General features: G+C 51.7%; 1 protein-coding gene across 1 annotated transcript in view; it reads left to right on the top strand.

Annotated features, from left to right (window-relative positions):
• PRKDC (protein kinase, DNA-activated, catalytic subunit) overlaps positions 1-12,419 on the top strand; it is a 147,459-nt gene extending 135,040 nt beyond the window's left edge. Inside the window, exons 77-86 of the mRNA XM_056112417.1 lie at positions 131-335; positions 2,278-2,345; positions 2,877-3,097; positions 5,077-5,169; positions 8,266-8,355; positions 8,528-8,599; positions 8,675-8,876; positions 9,669-9,857; positions 10,366-10,505; positions 12,112-12,419. Coding sequence (XP_055968392.1) covers positions 131-335; positions 2,278-2,345; positions 2,877-3,097; positions 5,077-5,169; positions 8,266-8,355; positions 8,528-8,599; positions 8,675-8,876; positions 9,669-9,857; positions 10,366-10,505; positions 12,112-12,316 — 1,485 coding nt within the window. The 3' untranslated portion in view covers positions 12,317-12,419. The remainder of the gene's footprint in view (positions 1-130; positions 336-2,277; positions 2,346-2,876; positions 3,098-5,076; positions 5,170-8,265; positions 8,356-8,527; positions 8,600-8,674; positions 8,877-9,668; positions 9,858-10,365; positions 10,506-12,111) is intronic.
• Positions 12,420-16,588: the final 4,169 nt, after the last annotated feature.

Below are 16,588 nucleotides of genomic sequence, written 5' to 3'. Positions count from 1 at the left end.
AAAAGCACAGGAAAGCTCTATCTGTGGGGCACTTATTCCCAGTGCTGTCATGTGCTGACATGTAAACGTAGACACGCCTCCCTTTTCTAGGGTGCAAACTTTCGCGTTTAAGGCAAACTGTTGATTCTAGGTTTTCGGGAAAGAATTTGAAAAGCACTTTGGGAGAGGAGGCTCGAAGCTGCTGAGCATGAAGCCGCAGGACTTCAGGAAAGTCACCAATAAGCTGCTCGAGGCCATGCGCGGGGACTCCCGGCCGCCCGGGAACCTGAAGGAGTACTCGCCCTGGATGAGCGGCTTCCGGGCGGAGCTCCTGCGGCACGAGCTGGAGATTCCCGGTGAGTCGGCCAGGGGCCACAGGTGCTCAGACAGCGCTTGGCACTTGGGGTCTTGAGGTGGTGCTGCCACGGCGTGAGCGTCTGTTTCCTCTCGGAGCTTTAGGGCCCGGAGGGAGCGCAGTGGTCAGAGCAGGCGAGATTCTGCGGGGAGAGTCTGGCTCTCAGTGCTGGCCTTGCCGTTTGATCGCTGGGAAAGTGTCAATGAGTACACGACGCGTCAAACGAGACGGCAGTTCCCTGAGATCCTCTTAGGACAGCCGTTTGTAATTCCACATAACAGTCACGTTGCCTGGCAATCCTCGTTTGCTTTGGCGAGACTGCGTTCTGGTCCTGAGGAGCTTCTTCAGAGCTGGTCTGCAGAGCTCTCGGGAGACGGCTACCAGGGCTGGAACGCGCCTGTCGCTCACCTGGAGGCACCCAGGTGGCCCAGCACTACGAGACCAAGAACCCGTGGCCCCAAGGCCCCTGAGCACTGCTTGGAAGGCAGCCCCCGCCCCAAAGATACATAAACTTCAGTATAGACTTAAATCGTTTCCTAGGATGTTGGTTCCATTTAAAGAGGTGAGATCATGATAAATGACTTATGGCCACAAAAAGGGGTCATGTCATTTAGGAGGGAGGCACAGTCAGATACGAATGGTTGGATGGTTTTGTTGGGGAGTTTTTGGTGGGGTCACACCTCGCCATGCTCAGGACCTACTCCTGGCTTTGTACGCAGGGGCTGTGTGGGGCGGCAGGGATAGAGCCCGGCCACCGGCAGTTAGTGAGTGAGTCCTCAGCGACTGTACTCTCTCTCTGACCCCAGAAGTGAATGATTTTGAAAGGCAGTTTTTGTACATTCTGCGTCTTCTCTATGGAATTTGAAAAACCAAGAGTCTTTCCATCTGGTTACTGTACTCTCCCTCCAGTGGCTCTCAGAAACAGATATTGGGGTAATATCTTTGTTATTGCTGACAGCCCTACACTGCATGCAGCAGGGCCGCGGCAGGTGTTTGAACTGTAAGCGTCTAACCTGAGACCCGATTCTCCTAGAAGCACAATGTGTTATCTCAGTGCGTTGTTTTTACCACTTGCACTGTTTTGGTTTTTTTTTTTTTTTGCTTTTTTTGGGGGGAGGGTCACACCCAGCAATGCACAGGGGTTACTCCTGGTTCATGTACTCAGGAATTAGTCCTGGCCATGCTTGGGGGACCATATGGGATGCTGGGAATCGAACCCAGGGTGGCCGTGTGCAAGGCAAATGCCCTACCTGCTGTGCTATCACTCCAGCCCTCCACTTGCATTGTTTAGTACATTAAAAAAGGAAACAAACTTGAGACATAATGACAGTACTAAAAATAAATGAATGAACAGAACAAAACTAAATGTTTATGTTATGAAACGGAAGGGAAGGAAAGAAAGGGGGTGGATAAATCAGCCAAAGGCTTCAGGTGATGGGTCCGGGGGATGGTACAGCAGGGAGAGCCCTTGCCTTGCTCCAGCCCCAGCTCCAGGTCCTGGGTTGTGTAAGAGCACCCAGTCAGGAATAAGGCCTGAGCACCCCCAGGGCCGGCCCACACCCTCCCCCCACAGGAGAAGGAACTGAAGGTGAAGGACAGAAGTATGAAATAACTGTCATCTATACGGATGTCGGTTCTTATACTGATGCACACTAAATACTTCTAGTAAGCGACTTCACTGTCGTTGATCAGCGTCTTGCACTTGATCACTTGACATCCCATTACTCATCGCGGTGCTCGAGCGGGCGCCAGTAACGTCTCCATTCGTCCCTGTCGTGTGCTAGTGTAGCCCAGTGGCGTCTGCTCGTTCTAGGAACACGAAGAGTCTCAAACCGACCGAATCAATGGGCCAGAGCCATAAGCATCTTTATGACGCAGGGTACGTTGTGAGTTTGGGGTCCTGTGATCGCCCTGCCTGACGTGAGCCTCTGTGACTGTCGCAGGTCAGTATGACGGCAGAGGAAAGCCGCTGCCCGAGTACCACGCGCGGATCGCGGGCTTCGATGAGCGGGTAGGTGCGGGGCCAGGCCGGGTCCTGCAGCGAGCACAGGCCCCAGCGACCTCCGGGCGGGGGGAGGGGTGAGCCCTGCACACCACCGGGAGTGCCCAGAAACCGAAGATGCGTCCACCGTTTGAACATGGGTTCTTCTGAGGGACACAGGAGCCTTGAAGCACGAGCTGTGTGTGTGTGTGTGTATACCCACCGGGAACGAACAGAGGTGAGCTTCGCCCCAGAAGGCCCCATGTTTCAGACTGCCCGTTACTAAGGCGACTCACACTTCCGAGTAATTGTAGCCAGCAGTCCGCGGTGTGAGTGGACTCAGCGAGACACAGCAGGGCTCCAGCGGAGAGCAGGACCGTTCTGCCGTCTCTGGGTTCCTTCTCGGGTTGCTCGCCTCTTTCCTGAGGGGTGTCTGTCCGCCGAACCTCCTTCCCTCCTCTGCGGCTGTGGCATGTTTGCTCAGGCTTCCGCTGCCCACGAAAACCCGCTGGTCCCGGGTTCTGCGCCCTTCCCAGCAGCCCGGCTCCTTTCTCCTCACAGGTGCAGGTGATGTCTTCCATCAGGAAGCCCAAGCGCGTGGTCATCCGCGGCCACGACGAGAGAGAGTACCCGTTCCTGGTGAAGGGCGGCGAGGACCTGCGGCAGGACCAGCGGATCGAGCAGCTCTTCGAGGTCATGAACGCCATCCTGTCGCAGGACGCCGCCTGCGGCCAGAGAAACCTACGGCTGAAGACGTACCGCGTCGTGCCCATGACCTCTAGGTCCGAACCCTCCGGGGAAATGCCAGCACTTGGCTCTTTGCTGTTCCGTGCTTTCTGGGGCTTCACTCGTCTGTGTCTCGGGTCCTGGGCCCCTTGGTAGTACTCTGGGGTCACGCTGGCCCTGCTCCGGGCCGCTGGTGCGGGGACCAGACTCCGGCTCCTCCAAGGCTTCTCACTGCCCCCCACAGAGCGCCCTGGACCCCAGTTCCATGCTTAGTCTCACGGGCCGGAGGTCACCTTAAAGCCCAGTATTGGGGTCGGAGTGATGATGCAGAAGGCCGGCGTTTGCCTTGCACGTGGCAAGCCCAGGTCGACCTCCAGCCCGCCTGGCTCCAGGAGAGGCCCCAAAACATAAAAAATCAAAAGACCCCTCAGAATTAGGGGTCCCTGCCAGTGCCAAGTGGACGGTCTGTTGCGGTGGGGCCCACTACTTTGGAGGGACGGCCGCACTGGCAGTGACCCCGACAGGCCCGGGGTGGAGCTGAGCGTCAGCACATGGGCCTCACGTGTGCAGGGTGTGATCCGCACTGCCAGAAGCTCTTACATGAAGTCACTGGCTCTAGCGTTTCCGGGCCCAAAGGAGTAACCTATTGAGCCATGGCAGATAGGGAAGCTCTATTTGGACACAGCTCATCCTGATTTTTATTGCAGTATGGCAGTGAACAGGCAACACAAAGGACATGTGCTCACCGCTTTTCACTGGGAGCAGAGCACGGAAGCTGGATTGTGGGTCCAGTTCAGGTGTCCAGTCACGCGTGGGTGGACAATGAAGTGGTATAAATGTACGGTCCGGTCTGGTCCTCCTGTTGTTCATTAGTTTGCTCGAGCGGGCCCAGTAACGTCTCCATTGGAGACTTTGTTGTTACTGTGTCTGGCATATCGAAGACGTCACGGGTAGCTTGCCAGGCTCTGCCGTGCGGACGAGATACTCTCGGTAGCTTGCCGGGCTCTCCGAGAGGGGCAGAGGAATCGAACTCGGGTCGGCCATGTTGGCTGCGTGCAAGGCAAACGCCCTCCCGCTGTGCTATTGCTACAGCCCAGGTGTATATATATTATGTATAATAGATAATACCATATATGCATATATAGAACGGACTGCACTGCAGCTGCAAGAGTAACGGAATCATGCAATTCACTGTGACTTAAGTGGAACCAGAGAATGGCATAAAGCAAGTCAGAAGGACAGACTCGGGATGATCCACCTGTGCCATACAGAATAGGGTGATGGATGCAAAGTCTCAAGCGGGGGCGGGGAGGGGGGCTCCTAGATTGCAGAAACGAGGACAAGGCAGGGAGGCAGCCGAGGAGTGTGGATGGAGGGAAAGTGGGGCGTGGCCTACGCGGTGAGAGGGGCAGTCCCCGTGCCCGCTGCACAGCAGGGGAAGCAGGAGACCCGGGCCACAGGAGCCCAACTGAAAATGCAGAAGGGGCACTTGCCCTGGGTGTGCAATGGGCCCGTGTGATTCCTGGAACCCCGCCAGGAGGCTCCCCTAAGCACTACAGAGTGTGGCCCCAAAACAAGAACGAAAATTGTTGATTGTGTTAGAAGCAGAATGCAGGCTGGGTGGGAGCCTGGGGACTCTTTGGGGGAGAAGTTGACACTGGTGGTGGGGTTGATCCTGGAATCGTTAGGCCTGAAACGTGGTTATGAGGACATTGTCAATTATGGTACATTAATAACAAAATTGAAAGTGAAAAGTTAATAAGAGACACTTCCAAAAGAACTGGACCTGGAGAGGGCGACAGGGTGGTGCTGGCCTTGACAGGATGCCTCGCTGGCGGCTGCCCCTGGCTCAAGCCCCAGCACAGCAGGACTCGCCTCCGATAGTCACGAGGGACCTGAGCAGAGCCAGGTGTCCCCCAGACCCAAGCAAGCAAATAAGATGTTTCGGTTTTTACTTTATAAAGAACTGACATGAAAAAATTATCTTGTTCCACAGTTTGAGATTGCGCTGATGAATGATTATTCTCATTTTCAGGTTAGGATTAATTGAATGGATTGAAAATACATTAACCTTGAAGGAACTTCTCTGGAACAGTGTGTCTCAGGAGGAGAAAAGAGCACTGACAAGGTAAGGCTCCGAGCTCTCTCCACCCTGCCAGGAGTCCCAGACCCGCCTCCCACATCTCGGTGTTGCGAGACACTTTCAGGCTCCTGACCCTTAACTTCCCTCTGACTGGGTAAACTAAACTGAGGAGAGCCCTGAACACGAGGCGAACTGAATGCCAGGTTCTGCCTCACCAGGGGGCGGAGGTTCCCGGGCAGGCCCCTCAGCCCAAGACGCTTCCCGTATGCTAAGCACTACTCTTGCTTCATGATGCCGAGGGACTTTATTCTTTCTTAGAACAGTCCACAAGGTTTTGTCACATCTGTATGTGAGGAAATTAAGGCCCAGATGGTTCAGGAACTGAGCCGGGTCACCTGGCCGGTAGATGTGTACCTAGAATGGTTAAGGGTTCTAGGTGATGATACAGGTGCACTCTGTGTGTGTGTGTGTGTGTGTGTGTGTGTGTGTGTGTGTGTGTGTGTGTGTGCGCGCGCGTGTGTGTCTGCATGTGCATTTGTCTGTGTGTGTGTGTGTCTGGTTTGAGGGCCTTGTGCTTTGGGGGACCATGTCCCTGACATGCAAAGCATGTCCACTTAGCACTTTGGCCCTAGTTTTGTTGGTATTTTTCTGTTTTCTAAGTTCTCTACAATGAAAACTATTTCTTCTCAGAAGGCTGTTTTAGTTCTATAAAGAAAATTTAGTGATGACATTAAAAGACGGCGGAAAGAAGAGTTTACAAGCAAGTTTGGTACAAAACCAAAGAATAAAGGGAAACTGGCCATGGCTGGCCTGGCCGCTGCTCTTCACTGCATCCTCTCCTGTTCTCATGCTTTCAGGAAGCAGTTACTTAGGAGCAGGGACAGATTCCCATAGGATGGGAATCATTCTTGTCACTATTCCTGGGCCGTGGCTTCCAAATTGGGAGTGTTTGCAAACTTGGCTCCTGACCACGGGGTCCTGCGCCTCAGCTCACAAACTGAGCCCTTCCTGGGCCCAGCAGTTCAGCCCGGGCTCGGTGTTCGGTGCTCAGTGCTTGCTCAGCAGCCCCTCGGGCACTGGGATCCGTTATCCCCAGGTCTCCGCCGGTAAGACGGAATGGCGATACGAACGCAGAGGTAAGCGTAGGTCTCAGTAGAGTAGAAAGAGTCTCAGTCATACAGTGGGAAAGAGTGTCTCAGATCAGACGGTGCCGAGAAAACGGACCGGAGAAGGGGCCTGGGGAGCTGACGCTGTCGGAAGCGAATCCAGAGGGACTGATGAAGGCCCTTCTCAGGAAGAAAGTGTTTCTTTTGTTCAGGGGCCAGAAAGATAATGAAGCAGGGAAAGCACGTGCCATGTCCTAATCCAGGTGTGATCCCCAGAACGACCCCTGAGCTGACAGGTGTGGCCCCAAATCCAAAATTAATTAATTAATTGACTTGCTGGAGGTGTTTTTTTTCCATCATTTGAATTTTTGTTTTATTATCCCTTACACTGCCCTGTAGCACTGTCCTCCTATTGTTCATCGATTTGCTCGAGTGGGCCCAGTAATGTCTCCATTCTGAGACTTGTTGTTACTGTGTTTGGCATATCGAATACGCCACGGGGAGCTTGCCAGGCTCTGCCGTGTGGCGGGATACTCTCGGTAGCTTTGCAGGCTCTCCAAGAGGGACGGAGGAATCGAACTCAGGATGGCCGTGTGCAAGGCAAATGCCCTACCCGCTGTGCTGTCGCTCCAGTGATATCCCTTACAATTATATATATAATAAAATTTTACCATATATTCCTACTTCTTGGCACACACACACACACACACACACACACACACACACACACACACCAGAACAATCATTTTTAAAAATAAAGTGACTTTCTGTCAGATATCTAGCTTACTGTTAGAACAGAATTCTTCACATGTTGATTTCCAGACCTGATGCCTGGCACTGAAAACCAAAAAATCACAGAACCATTGAGATAGCTTAATGCATAATTTGTATTGTGGAAGCCCAGATTTGTTCCCTGGCATGTCTGTCCCCGGAGTGTGGCCAGGTGTGATCATCCGCAGGAACCAAAAATAATTACAAAGATAAGTGATTTTGTAAATTGCTTCCCATTGCCCCCAGCCTGTGACTAAATCATTGCCTTTTAAAAATCAGTATGTTACAGATTTTCAGCCTAATGATTTTAATCCAGTTGGAAATAGGGAATTTAGATTTTAATAGCCATCTACTGGTAAAATTAGTTTAGTAGCAACTCAGAAAATCTTTATGTATCTATTCAGTAACATTTTGAAGTCTTTTTTTTTTTAAAGGAAAATTGGTAAAGCTTATGTCACAAACAAAAAGTATCTCAGCATGTCACATTGTCCAGCTGCCTGAATCCTGTGAAGCATCGCTGAAAGTAACTTTCCCACTTTGCTTCTATTTCAGACTTTTTTAAAAAGTCGAATCACAGTGAGATACAGTCACAAAATCGTTCATCGTTGTGTCTCAGGCGTGCAGTGTTCCAGCAGGCTCTCTCCGCAGGGCACGTTCCCAGCCCGTGTCCACAGTGCCCTCAAAACCCGTGGGCCGCTGGGAGGGCCGGGTTCCTGCCACCCTCTGAGGCCACACGCGAGGGGCTCAGGCCCCGGAGTCAGCCTTTTGGTGCTCAAAGGACCACGCGGGGGGGGGGGGGGTGTCAAACCTGGGTGGCCACAGGCCAGACACGCGTCCTCCCCGCTGAGCCAGCGCCCGGCCCCCACCCGGCCCTGTCCTCTGGGGTGGGAAACGTGCCCAGGACCTCAGGACTGGGGTCACTCCCCTGCCTCAGCAGACCTCGTCAGGCCTGACGCCTGTGGTTTCCCCGAGCTGAGGTTGGTGCGCTGAGTGGGGGCTGGCCTGTGCTCGGGCGAGGGGGCGCTTCCCACACCCCTGAGCCTGGGCCCCGGGGCTGGGGCTGTTTACATGATTATTCTACCGGTGATTCTGCATCAGAAATGGCTTTGGTTTTATCAGGAGTGATCATGAGTGAAAAAAATGAGATTCTAGATCGCGCTGGTAATGTGTTGACATTTTTTCTGTGCCTCTGACTTTTCAGCTGATAATTGGTGATTTGCCTAAAAAGTGATATTATCCCGATCCCCTTTCTCCTCCTTGTCAGTGACCCCAAAGCACCGCCACAGGAGTATAAGGACTGGCTCACTAAGCTCACGAGAAGATGCGACTCTGGTGCTTACAGGCTGATGTTCCGGTAAGCTTTCATTTCCTGTCTGCTGACGCGACTTCTTCTCAAAAGTCATGAATTTGTCCCACAAAAAGTTTGGCCTCGGATTGACAGTCTGCTTGACACTTCAAGTTCAAAGTCAAGAATTTTCAACATTCGAGCCGTGGTGCGTGTCTTCTGATCGAGCCCTCCGTTGCAGGGGAGCCAGCCGTACGGAGACAGTCACAGCCTTCCAGCGGAGAGAGAGCAAAGTGCCGCCCGATCTCTTGAAGTGAGTGTCGTCCCCCACACTCCGCCCCCCCGCCCTGCCCCCGCCGGCCATGCCCACAGCAGCTGTCCCCCACAGGCGGGCCTTCCTGGCCATGAGCACTGGCCCGGAGTCCTTCCTGGCGCTGCGTGCCCAGTGCGCCAGCTCCCACGCTCTGCTGTGCGTCAGCCACTGGGTGCTGGGCATCGGGGACAGACACCTGAACAACTTCCTGGTGAGCATGGACACGGGCACCATGATCGGCATCGACTTCGGCCATGCCTTTGGCTCCGCCACCCAGGTACCCTCGACGGCCCCCGCTGGGAGTGGGCGGCTTCCTCGGCTCCGTGGCTCGGGGACAGGCTCCAGCTGGTTGCTGGGGAGTGGGCGGGCCGGAGCTCGCTCTGGCGTTGGGCCGTCGGCATGCCCGGCGTGTGCTCTTCCAGCCAGATGGAAACGCGTCATCGGAGGAGGAGTGACGCGTTTGCTGTCACTGTCCTTAAATCTGATTTTCTGGCACGGAGGCATTTTCTCTTGTTCAGGCAGTTACGGAAGTGGTTGTAGGTAGACGTCAGAACTAGGAATAGCAGGTGCTTGGTCTGTCCCAGTGGGGCCTCGCCTCATGGAGCCGGGGATGCCCCTTGGCCCATGTTCCGGGGCCTGCGGTACCCAGGCCCTGTGGTGTTTTTTAAGGAGGGGGGTCCGCTGTCTTGCCCAAGCTGGGTTGCAGAGTTTGTCTCTGATGCTGAACTCAGTTTGCCATCGCAGTGCTCGGGCAGGGGTGTGGCGTGGCGGTGGAGCGCTCGCTGTGCCTGCGGGAGCCCGCTGTTCTGTTTTCTGCCGTGCGTGCAGTGGGCATGGCCCTGTTCCCCGTGCTCGTGGGGTCTCAGCCACCGGCCGGGGACTTCTGGCGCAGCCCTGCCGTGAAGACGGCCTTCGATTTCCAGTCCTCCTGCAGCTCTCTGGGCCGTGCTGGCTGTGCACGCGGGGGTCTGTGGCAGGTGGACGATGGTGGGGCCCCGTCTCCACTGAGCGGAGGCCCGTCTGCTGCTGCTCGAGACGCCGTTCCTACCGGTTGTCTTCTCCCCCTTAGTTTCTGCCCGTGCCCGAGCTGATGCCCTTCCGCCTGACCCGCCAGCTGGTCAACCTGATGCTGCCAATGCGTGAGACGGGCCTGGTGTCCGGCGTCATGGTGCACGCCCTCCGCGCCTTCCGCGCCCGGGGCGGCCAGCTCGGGAGCACCATGGCCGTGTTCATCAAGGAGCCCTCCTTCGACTGGAAGGTAGGCCCCCCGCGTGCCCCCCGTGAGGGGAAAACGCTCGATGCTCTGTGCAGAAGCCCTGGCGCCTTCCCGCCACTCGCTTGGAATTGACCTCTGGGGCATCTGTGTGAACAGCAGATGAGGCAGAACCTTGATTTGGAGAAAAACGTCGCTTGAACGGGCCATGGGGCCACCCCAGAGAGGCTCCAGGCCTCAGTGGTGGTGCTCACTCTGCTTCCGGAGACATTTCAATTCACAAGCTCTTGCACCTGAAAGCTGCCCTGGTCATAGACTTTTTCTTGAACCTCAAGGGCTCGTCACAGTAGAACCACCAGAGTGTCCTCGGAAGGCGTCTGTCTGACTGCCAGCCCTCAGGGTCACTGCCACTGGGAGCTGGCGTCCCGATAGAGTTCGCCTCCAAAGCTGTAGCATTCCCCATAATTATAGTGATTTTATTTAAGATCATCACTTGTTAATCTTGAGAATGTGATCTCATATGCTGTGATACAATTGTATTCTTTCCGTTTAGAATTTTGAACAGAAAATGCTAGAGAAAGGAGGATCCTGGATTCAAGAAACAAATATCACTGAAAAAAACTGGTACCCCCTGCAGAAAATACAGTATGCCAAGAGAAAGCTAGCCGGAGCCAACCCAGCAGTCATCACCTGGTGAGCGTGTGTGCGGGGGTGCAGGCACTGCCTCACTGAGAGGCCGTGAGAGCGGTGTGAAGCGCTCCGAGCCCCATGGCGCTGTTGTTCTCGCTGCGTGGGTGACAGCCCCGTGGCTCGTGCCCACCTGGACTCAGTCTCTGGCGTCACGTTTCAGTCATCAGAGCTTCGCCGTCATTGCAGGGATTCTCACATACCTGCAATTTAGGTCTTACATCTAGTTTTGTCCTTTTTTAAGACAAAGGGGGCATTGGTGGGTACAGCAACAAGATGTAGAAAATACAGAATGGCCTGTTAGACAAGAACCAAAATCAAGCTGACCCTCGGGGTAGCTTTTTAAGTTCTTTCTCTGTCAAAAGCTAACGATTCACAAGCAGTATAAGAAGTTGCACTTTACAATTATGTAATATAGTAAATACAGGAAACCATTTTAATTTTTATTTATTTTTTATTTTTTTGCTTTTCGGATCACACTTGGCAATGCCCAGGAGTTCCTCCTGGCTCTGCATTCAGGAGTTACTCCTGGCGGTGCTCAGGGGACCGTATGGGATGCAGGGAATCGAACCCGCGTTGGCTGTGTGCAAGGCAAATACCCTACCTGCTGTGCTCTCTCTCCAGCCCCCACCATTTGTGTTTTAGAAGGGTGTCAAGATCAGTCATTCGTCCCCTAAAGGCACCTGCAAAGGAGTGACGTGGACCCCCCAACACACACGCGCGCGTATGCCAAGTAGATCAAAAACCTGAAACTAAGCCAGCACTCTCAAATTAAGTAGAAAGAAAGAAACAGGATAGGTCTTCATGAGCTGTAATTTGGCTGTAACATTTGATATTAGGCATAATACCAAAATTACAAGCATGAAAAGGTAAATCGAGTAACATTAAAACACTTTTTGAGTTTCACTGGATATATTTTTAAAAAGTAAAAAGATGGGCCAGATCAATAGTACAGTGGGCAGCGTGCTTGCCTTGCACACAGCTGACCAGGGTTCGATCTCCTGCATCCTGTATGGGTCCCCAAACCTCTGAGCACAGGGCCAGGAGTAAGCCCTGAACAGTGCAGCGTGTGGCCCAAATACCAAAAAGCAAACAAAAACTACTGTAACTCAACATAAAGGTAAATAACCCCCCCTAAAATTGCTGTAGTTGATAAAATGGGAAAGGCGGGGGTGCCCGGTCACCTGCTTGGTGCTGGAATCCTGTGCATGAGAAACCATGATGCTTAGCACTGTAGAGCGCAGAACTCAATCTAAAGAAATTTTTTTGCTGAGAAATCTGAGGCTAGTGGAAGCCTCATGTTGATGATGGGAATGTGAAATGGTGTCTATGCCATGGAAAATAGTTACCCTCAAAGGACACGTAAAATTACCATTTGGCCCGAACAGTTGTGCCCCTAGGCACACACAAGAAGAACTGACAGCGTCTGTCCACACAGGTTAATGGATAATTATTCAAGCAACATTGGTCACATTCTGTTTTCTGTGCCTCTGATCTCATCAGGGTTCTGGGCAGCAGAAAAACACTTGAAGTGATGAGAGCGCCTTTGCGTGGGAGATAAGGGGGAAGTAACGCATGGCCTGTGATTTTGTGATTCTGCTTTATTTCCCAGTGATGAGCTGTTTCTGGGCCACGAGAAGGACCCCGCGTTTGGCGACTACACAGCTGTGGCCCGAGGAAGCAGTGAGCACAACATTCGTGCCCGCGAGCCAGAGACGGGGCTTTCGGAAGAGGCCCAGGTGAAGTGCCTGATTGACCAGGCCACAGACCCCAACATCCTGGGCAGAACGTGGATTGGCTGGGAGCCCTGGATGTGAGGACGCAGGAGCCAGCAGATGAAGCGTGTCTGAGTGGTTCAAGACCTCCTAGACCTTCTCCTACTGCAGTCAGGTCCTGAAGGTCTACGGAAATCTGAGATTAATAAAGATCACGATGAATTTGTAAAATGGTGTGAATGAGCAGTTATGTAGTCTCGTGCTATTTTTTTTAATATCCCATAAATGAGTGCAGTCATTCCGTGTCTGTCCCTCTCCTGACTCATTTCAGCACAATACTCTCCATGGCCATTTGTAAGTGAATTTCATGACTTCATCTTTCTTGGTGGCTGTGTAGTATTCCACTGTGCAGATGTACCACAGCACCCACCCGGCCTCCCATACGGTCCACCAAGCCCCACCAGTAGTGCTTCCTGAGCGCTGCCAGCTGTGGCTCAAAAACAAAACAGAAATCCCCAAGGATAAAGCCCAGGTCCAGTCGGTTTGCCAGTGAGTGCTACTGAATCTTAAAGACTACCCCCACTCCTGAAGGACATAAAGGTGAATTTGACACCAAGAGATTAAAAAATCATAGATAAGAATTTCCCAGAGTGAGGAATATGGGCAGCCAGATCCAAGAGCCACTTATGATGACCCTTTACTAGATTCAGCTGAGCTTGTCCCAGCTGGCTAGAGATTTCATATAGCTTCAATGAGTATTTCTTTTATATTGAATATTCTTTGTCTCGACCCGAGTTCAGTTCCTCCGCCCCTCTCAGAGAGCTCGGCAAACGACTGAGAGTATCTCGCCCGCCTGGCAAAGCCTGGCAAGCTCCCCCTGGCGTATTCCATATGCCAAACAGTAACAAGTCTCACAATGTTACTGGGCCCACTCGAGCAAACTGAACAACGGGAGGACAATGACAGTGACAGTTCTTTATCTGATCCTGTGTGTTTTTTATTTTTTTGCTTTTTGGGTCACACCCTGCGATGCACAGGGGTTACTCCTGGCTCTGCACTCAGGAATTACCCCTGGCAGTGCTCAGGGGACCCGATGGGATGCTGGGAATCGAACCCAGGTCGGCCGCGTGCAAGGCAAACGCCGTACCTGCTGTGCTATTGCTCCAGCCCCCGATGTGTTTTTTTAAAACATTCATACATTATCTTTTATTATAACCCTTTACCTACTAATGTAGAGTTAAGCAGTATCTATTATTATGAATTGTTAATTTTTATTAATTTTATTAATAGTTATTTGCTCTAGCGGGCCTTTTCTGATATAAACCGAATCATCTATTTCTTAGGATAAAACACACTTCATACTTTTATAGGCCAACTCCTTAAAATTTTTCTTAATTCTCTTCACTAATTTTTACGTTTGTGACATTTACCTATTTCAAGTAAAATTTAAAACATACTAGCATAAAATTATATTATTTTTAACATATACCACTAAAATACTGGTCTTGAAAGCAAATTTTACTTCTCAGCTTATCACTGATTTACAAGTTTGTGGAATTTCAGGAGACTAGTTCTATTCATCCATATATGTGTAGGTGTCATCACCTCGACAATTAAAAAAAGGTCTCTCCCATATGTGGGATTAAAAGAAACAAAAACAAAAGTAACTAACAGATGGTCCATTATAGCTATTTAGTTGAACTTAAGCCTATGTCGGGAGGGTGGTAGGAAGGGGTCCTGGGACGCTGGAGGAGGGGAGTGGGCCCCCTGGTGGTGGGTGTTGGAATGGCAGTATTGTAAATACCCGTAGCACCTTAGCACTGTCCTCCGATTGTTCATCGATTTGCTCGAGCGGCCCAGTAATGTCTCCAACGTGAGCCTTGTTGTTACTGTGTTTGGCTTATTGAATACGTCACGGGGAGCTTGCCAGGCTCTGCTGTGCAGGCGAGATACTCTCGGTAGGTTGCCGGGCTCTCCCAGAGGGCAGAGGAATCAAACCTGGGTGCAAGGCATACGCCCAACCCGCTGTGCTATGGGTTAAAAAAAAAATAAGAACTGAGATCACAGAGATCTACCTCAGCTCTATGGACAGAGAACCTATGATGTTAATTGGTGTTTTCAATGATGTAGGGCCACTGCAAATAAAACAGAAACAAAACTAAGTGGCACTACATCAAAGTTTCTACGTTGCAGAAGTAACTCTGGCTAAAATTAAAGGACACCCACTTGGATGGGAGAAGACATTTAGACACAGAACATCAGATACAGAACACATGTCTAGAGTATATCCACATATCCCGCATATCTAAAGCACCACAGAGCTCAGCAACAAGGAAACCAGTGACTACCCAAAAAAGGCTATCTCTTCGATAGCCATGTCCACTTGCCGACATACCAAATTCCACAGGATGGGTATGTCGTTCCCAACGTTCTCCCTTCCGAAATCCGACACGCCATTTCGTCGGTAAAGAAGCAAACAGCACCCGGCCCAGACAAGGTCAGACCTGAACACCTGAAGAACCTGCAGTCAGTACTCATCAATACACTGGCTCGGCTCTTCACTCGCTACCTGTCTGAATGCAAGGTTCCGTCCCAATGGAAAACCAGCAGGACCGTACTACTGTTCAAGAAGGGAGACATCGATGACATTGGCAACTATCGCCCGATCTGCCTATTGTCTGTCATCTACAAGTTGTTCATCCTGAATAGGATTGGCAGAACACTAGATGAAGGACAACCATGCGAGCAAGCCGGGTTCCGCAAAGGATTCAGCACCATCGACCATATCCACACGGTAACCAAGCTCATTGAGGTTTCTCGGGAGTTCAAGATGCCGCTCTGCTTAACGTTCATTGATTTAAAGAAGACCTTTGATTCTGTTGAGACGGAAGCGGTCATTGAAGCCCTAGCCAATCAGGGCATTCAAGCCCAATACATCAGGATCCTCCGTGAGCTGAATTGCGGATTCACTACCAGGATCTCACCATTCTACAAAGAAGTGATCGTTGATGTCAAGAGAGGGGTGCGGCAGGGTGATACCATTTCAGCAAAACTCTTCAGTGCCACTCTCGAGAACATCATGCGACGACTGGAATGGGAAGGAATGGGAGTGAAGATAGATGGTCGGCAATTACACCACCTCCGCTTTGCTGATGATATTGTTTTAATAACACCAAACATCAGCCAAGCGGCACAAATGCTGGCCGACTTCGACCGTGAGTGTGGAAAGGTAGGACTACAGCTGAATCTTACGAAGACAATGTTCATGAGAAACAGCCTCGTTCCTGACGCCCCATTCACTCTCAAAGGAACAACCATCTCCGAATGCAACAGCTATGTGTACCTAGGTCGAGAGGTCAACATGACAAATGACCTGGCACCCGAGCTGCGCAGGAGGAAGAGAGCGGCTTGGAACGCCTTCAAGAACGTCGAAGAAATAGCTAAGAGGACGAAGAACCTCCGGCTCCGGGCACATCTCTTTGATTCCACTGTTCTTCCTGCATTAACATATGCCTCAGAGACCTGGGCCCTACGCAAACAAGATGAGAACGCCATTCAGGTCTCCCAAAGAAGAATAGAAAGAGCTATGCTTGGAATATCACGTTTCACTCAAATGAGAGAAAGAATCCGGAGTTCCGACATCCACCGACGATCAAGAATCAGGGACGCTCTCTCGTTTGCCAAAGTGTCTAAAATCAGATGGGCTGGTCACGTAATGAGATTTAAAGACGACCGCTGGACTAGAGCTGTTACCGACTGGATTCCACGGGATGTCAAAAGACCGCGTGGCCGCCCACCTACCAGATGGTCAGACTTCTTCGTGAAGATCATGAACGATCGGTTTGAGGCCTTTCATGTTCCCGGAGCGAACAGATGCCATTGGGCTACACTAGCACGTGACAGGGACAAATGGAGACGTTACTGGCGCCCGCTCGAGCAAATCGCCGACTAACGGGAAGTTAAGGGATTAAGTGATTAAGACCCAAAAAAGGGGGAGAAAGACTCTTTCACAAAGAGGGAATACAGGTATGAAAAAGTGCTCCTCGTCACTATTACCAGGAAACCCAAGACAAAAGGAGAATAAAAAAAGTCAACAGCTGGAAATAAACAGTGTTGACAGAGATGTTAAAATGGAACACTCCTCTACGCTGGTGGGAATCACGTCTGGTTCAGCCCCTAGGAGCAACAGTGTGGGGGGTTCTCAACAAAGCAAGCAAGGCTGAGTGACAGCACAGCGGGGAGGGCGTTTGCCTTGCACGCGGCTGACCCGGGTTTGATCCCCGGCGTGGTTCCCCAAGCACCGCAAGGAGTAATCCCTGAGCATCGCTGGGTGTGACCCAAAAAGCCAAAAAATAAAGCAAGCAGGCAAAACCA

This window comes from Sorex fumeus, unplaced genomic scaffold (genome assembly GCF_029834395.1).
Source record: "Sorex fumeus unplaced genomic scaffold, SorFum_2.1 ptg000002l, whole genome shotgun sequence".
NCBI lineage: Eukaryota > Metazoa > Chordata > Mammalia > Eulipotyphla > Soricidae > Sorex > Sorex fumeus.
The sequence above is the reverse complement of the archived record's forward strand: the minus strand, read 5'-3'. Positions and strand labels throughout refer to the sequence as shown.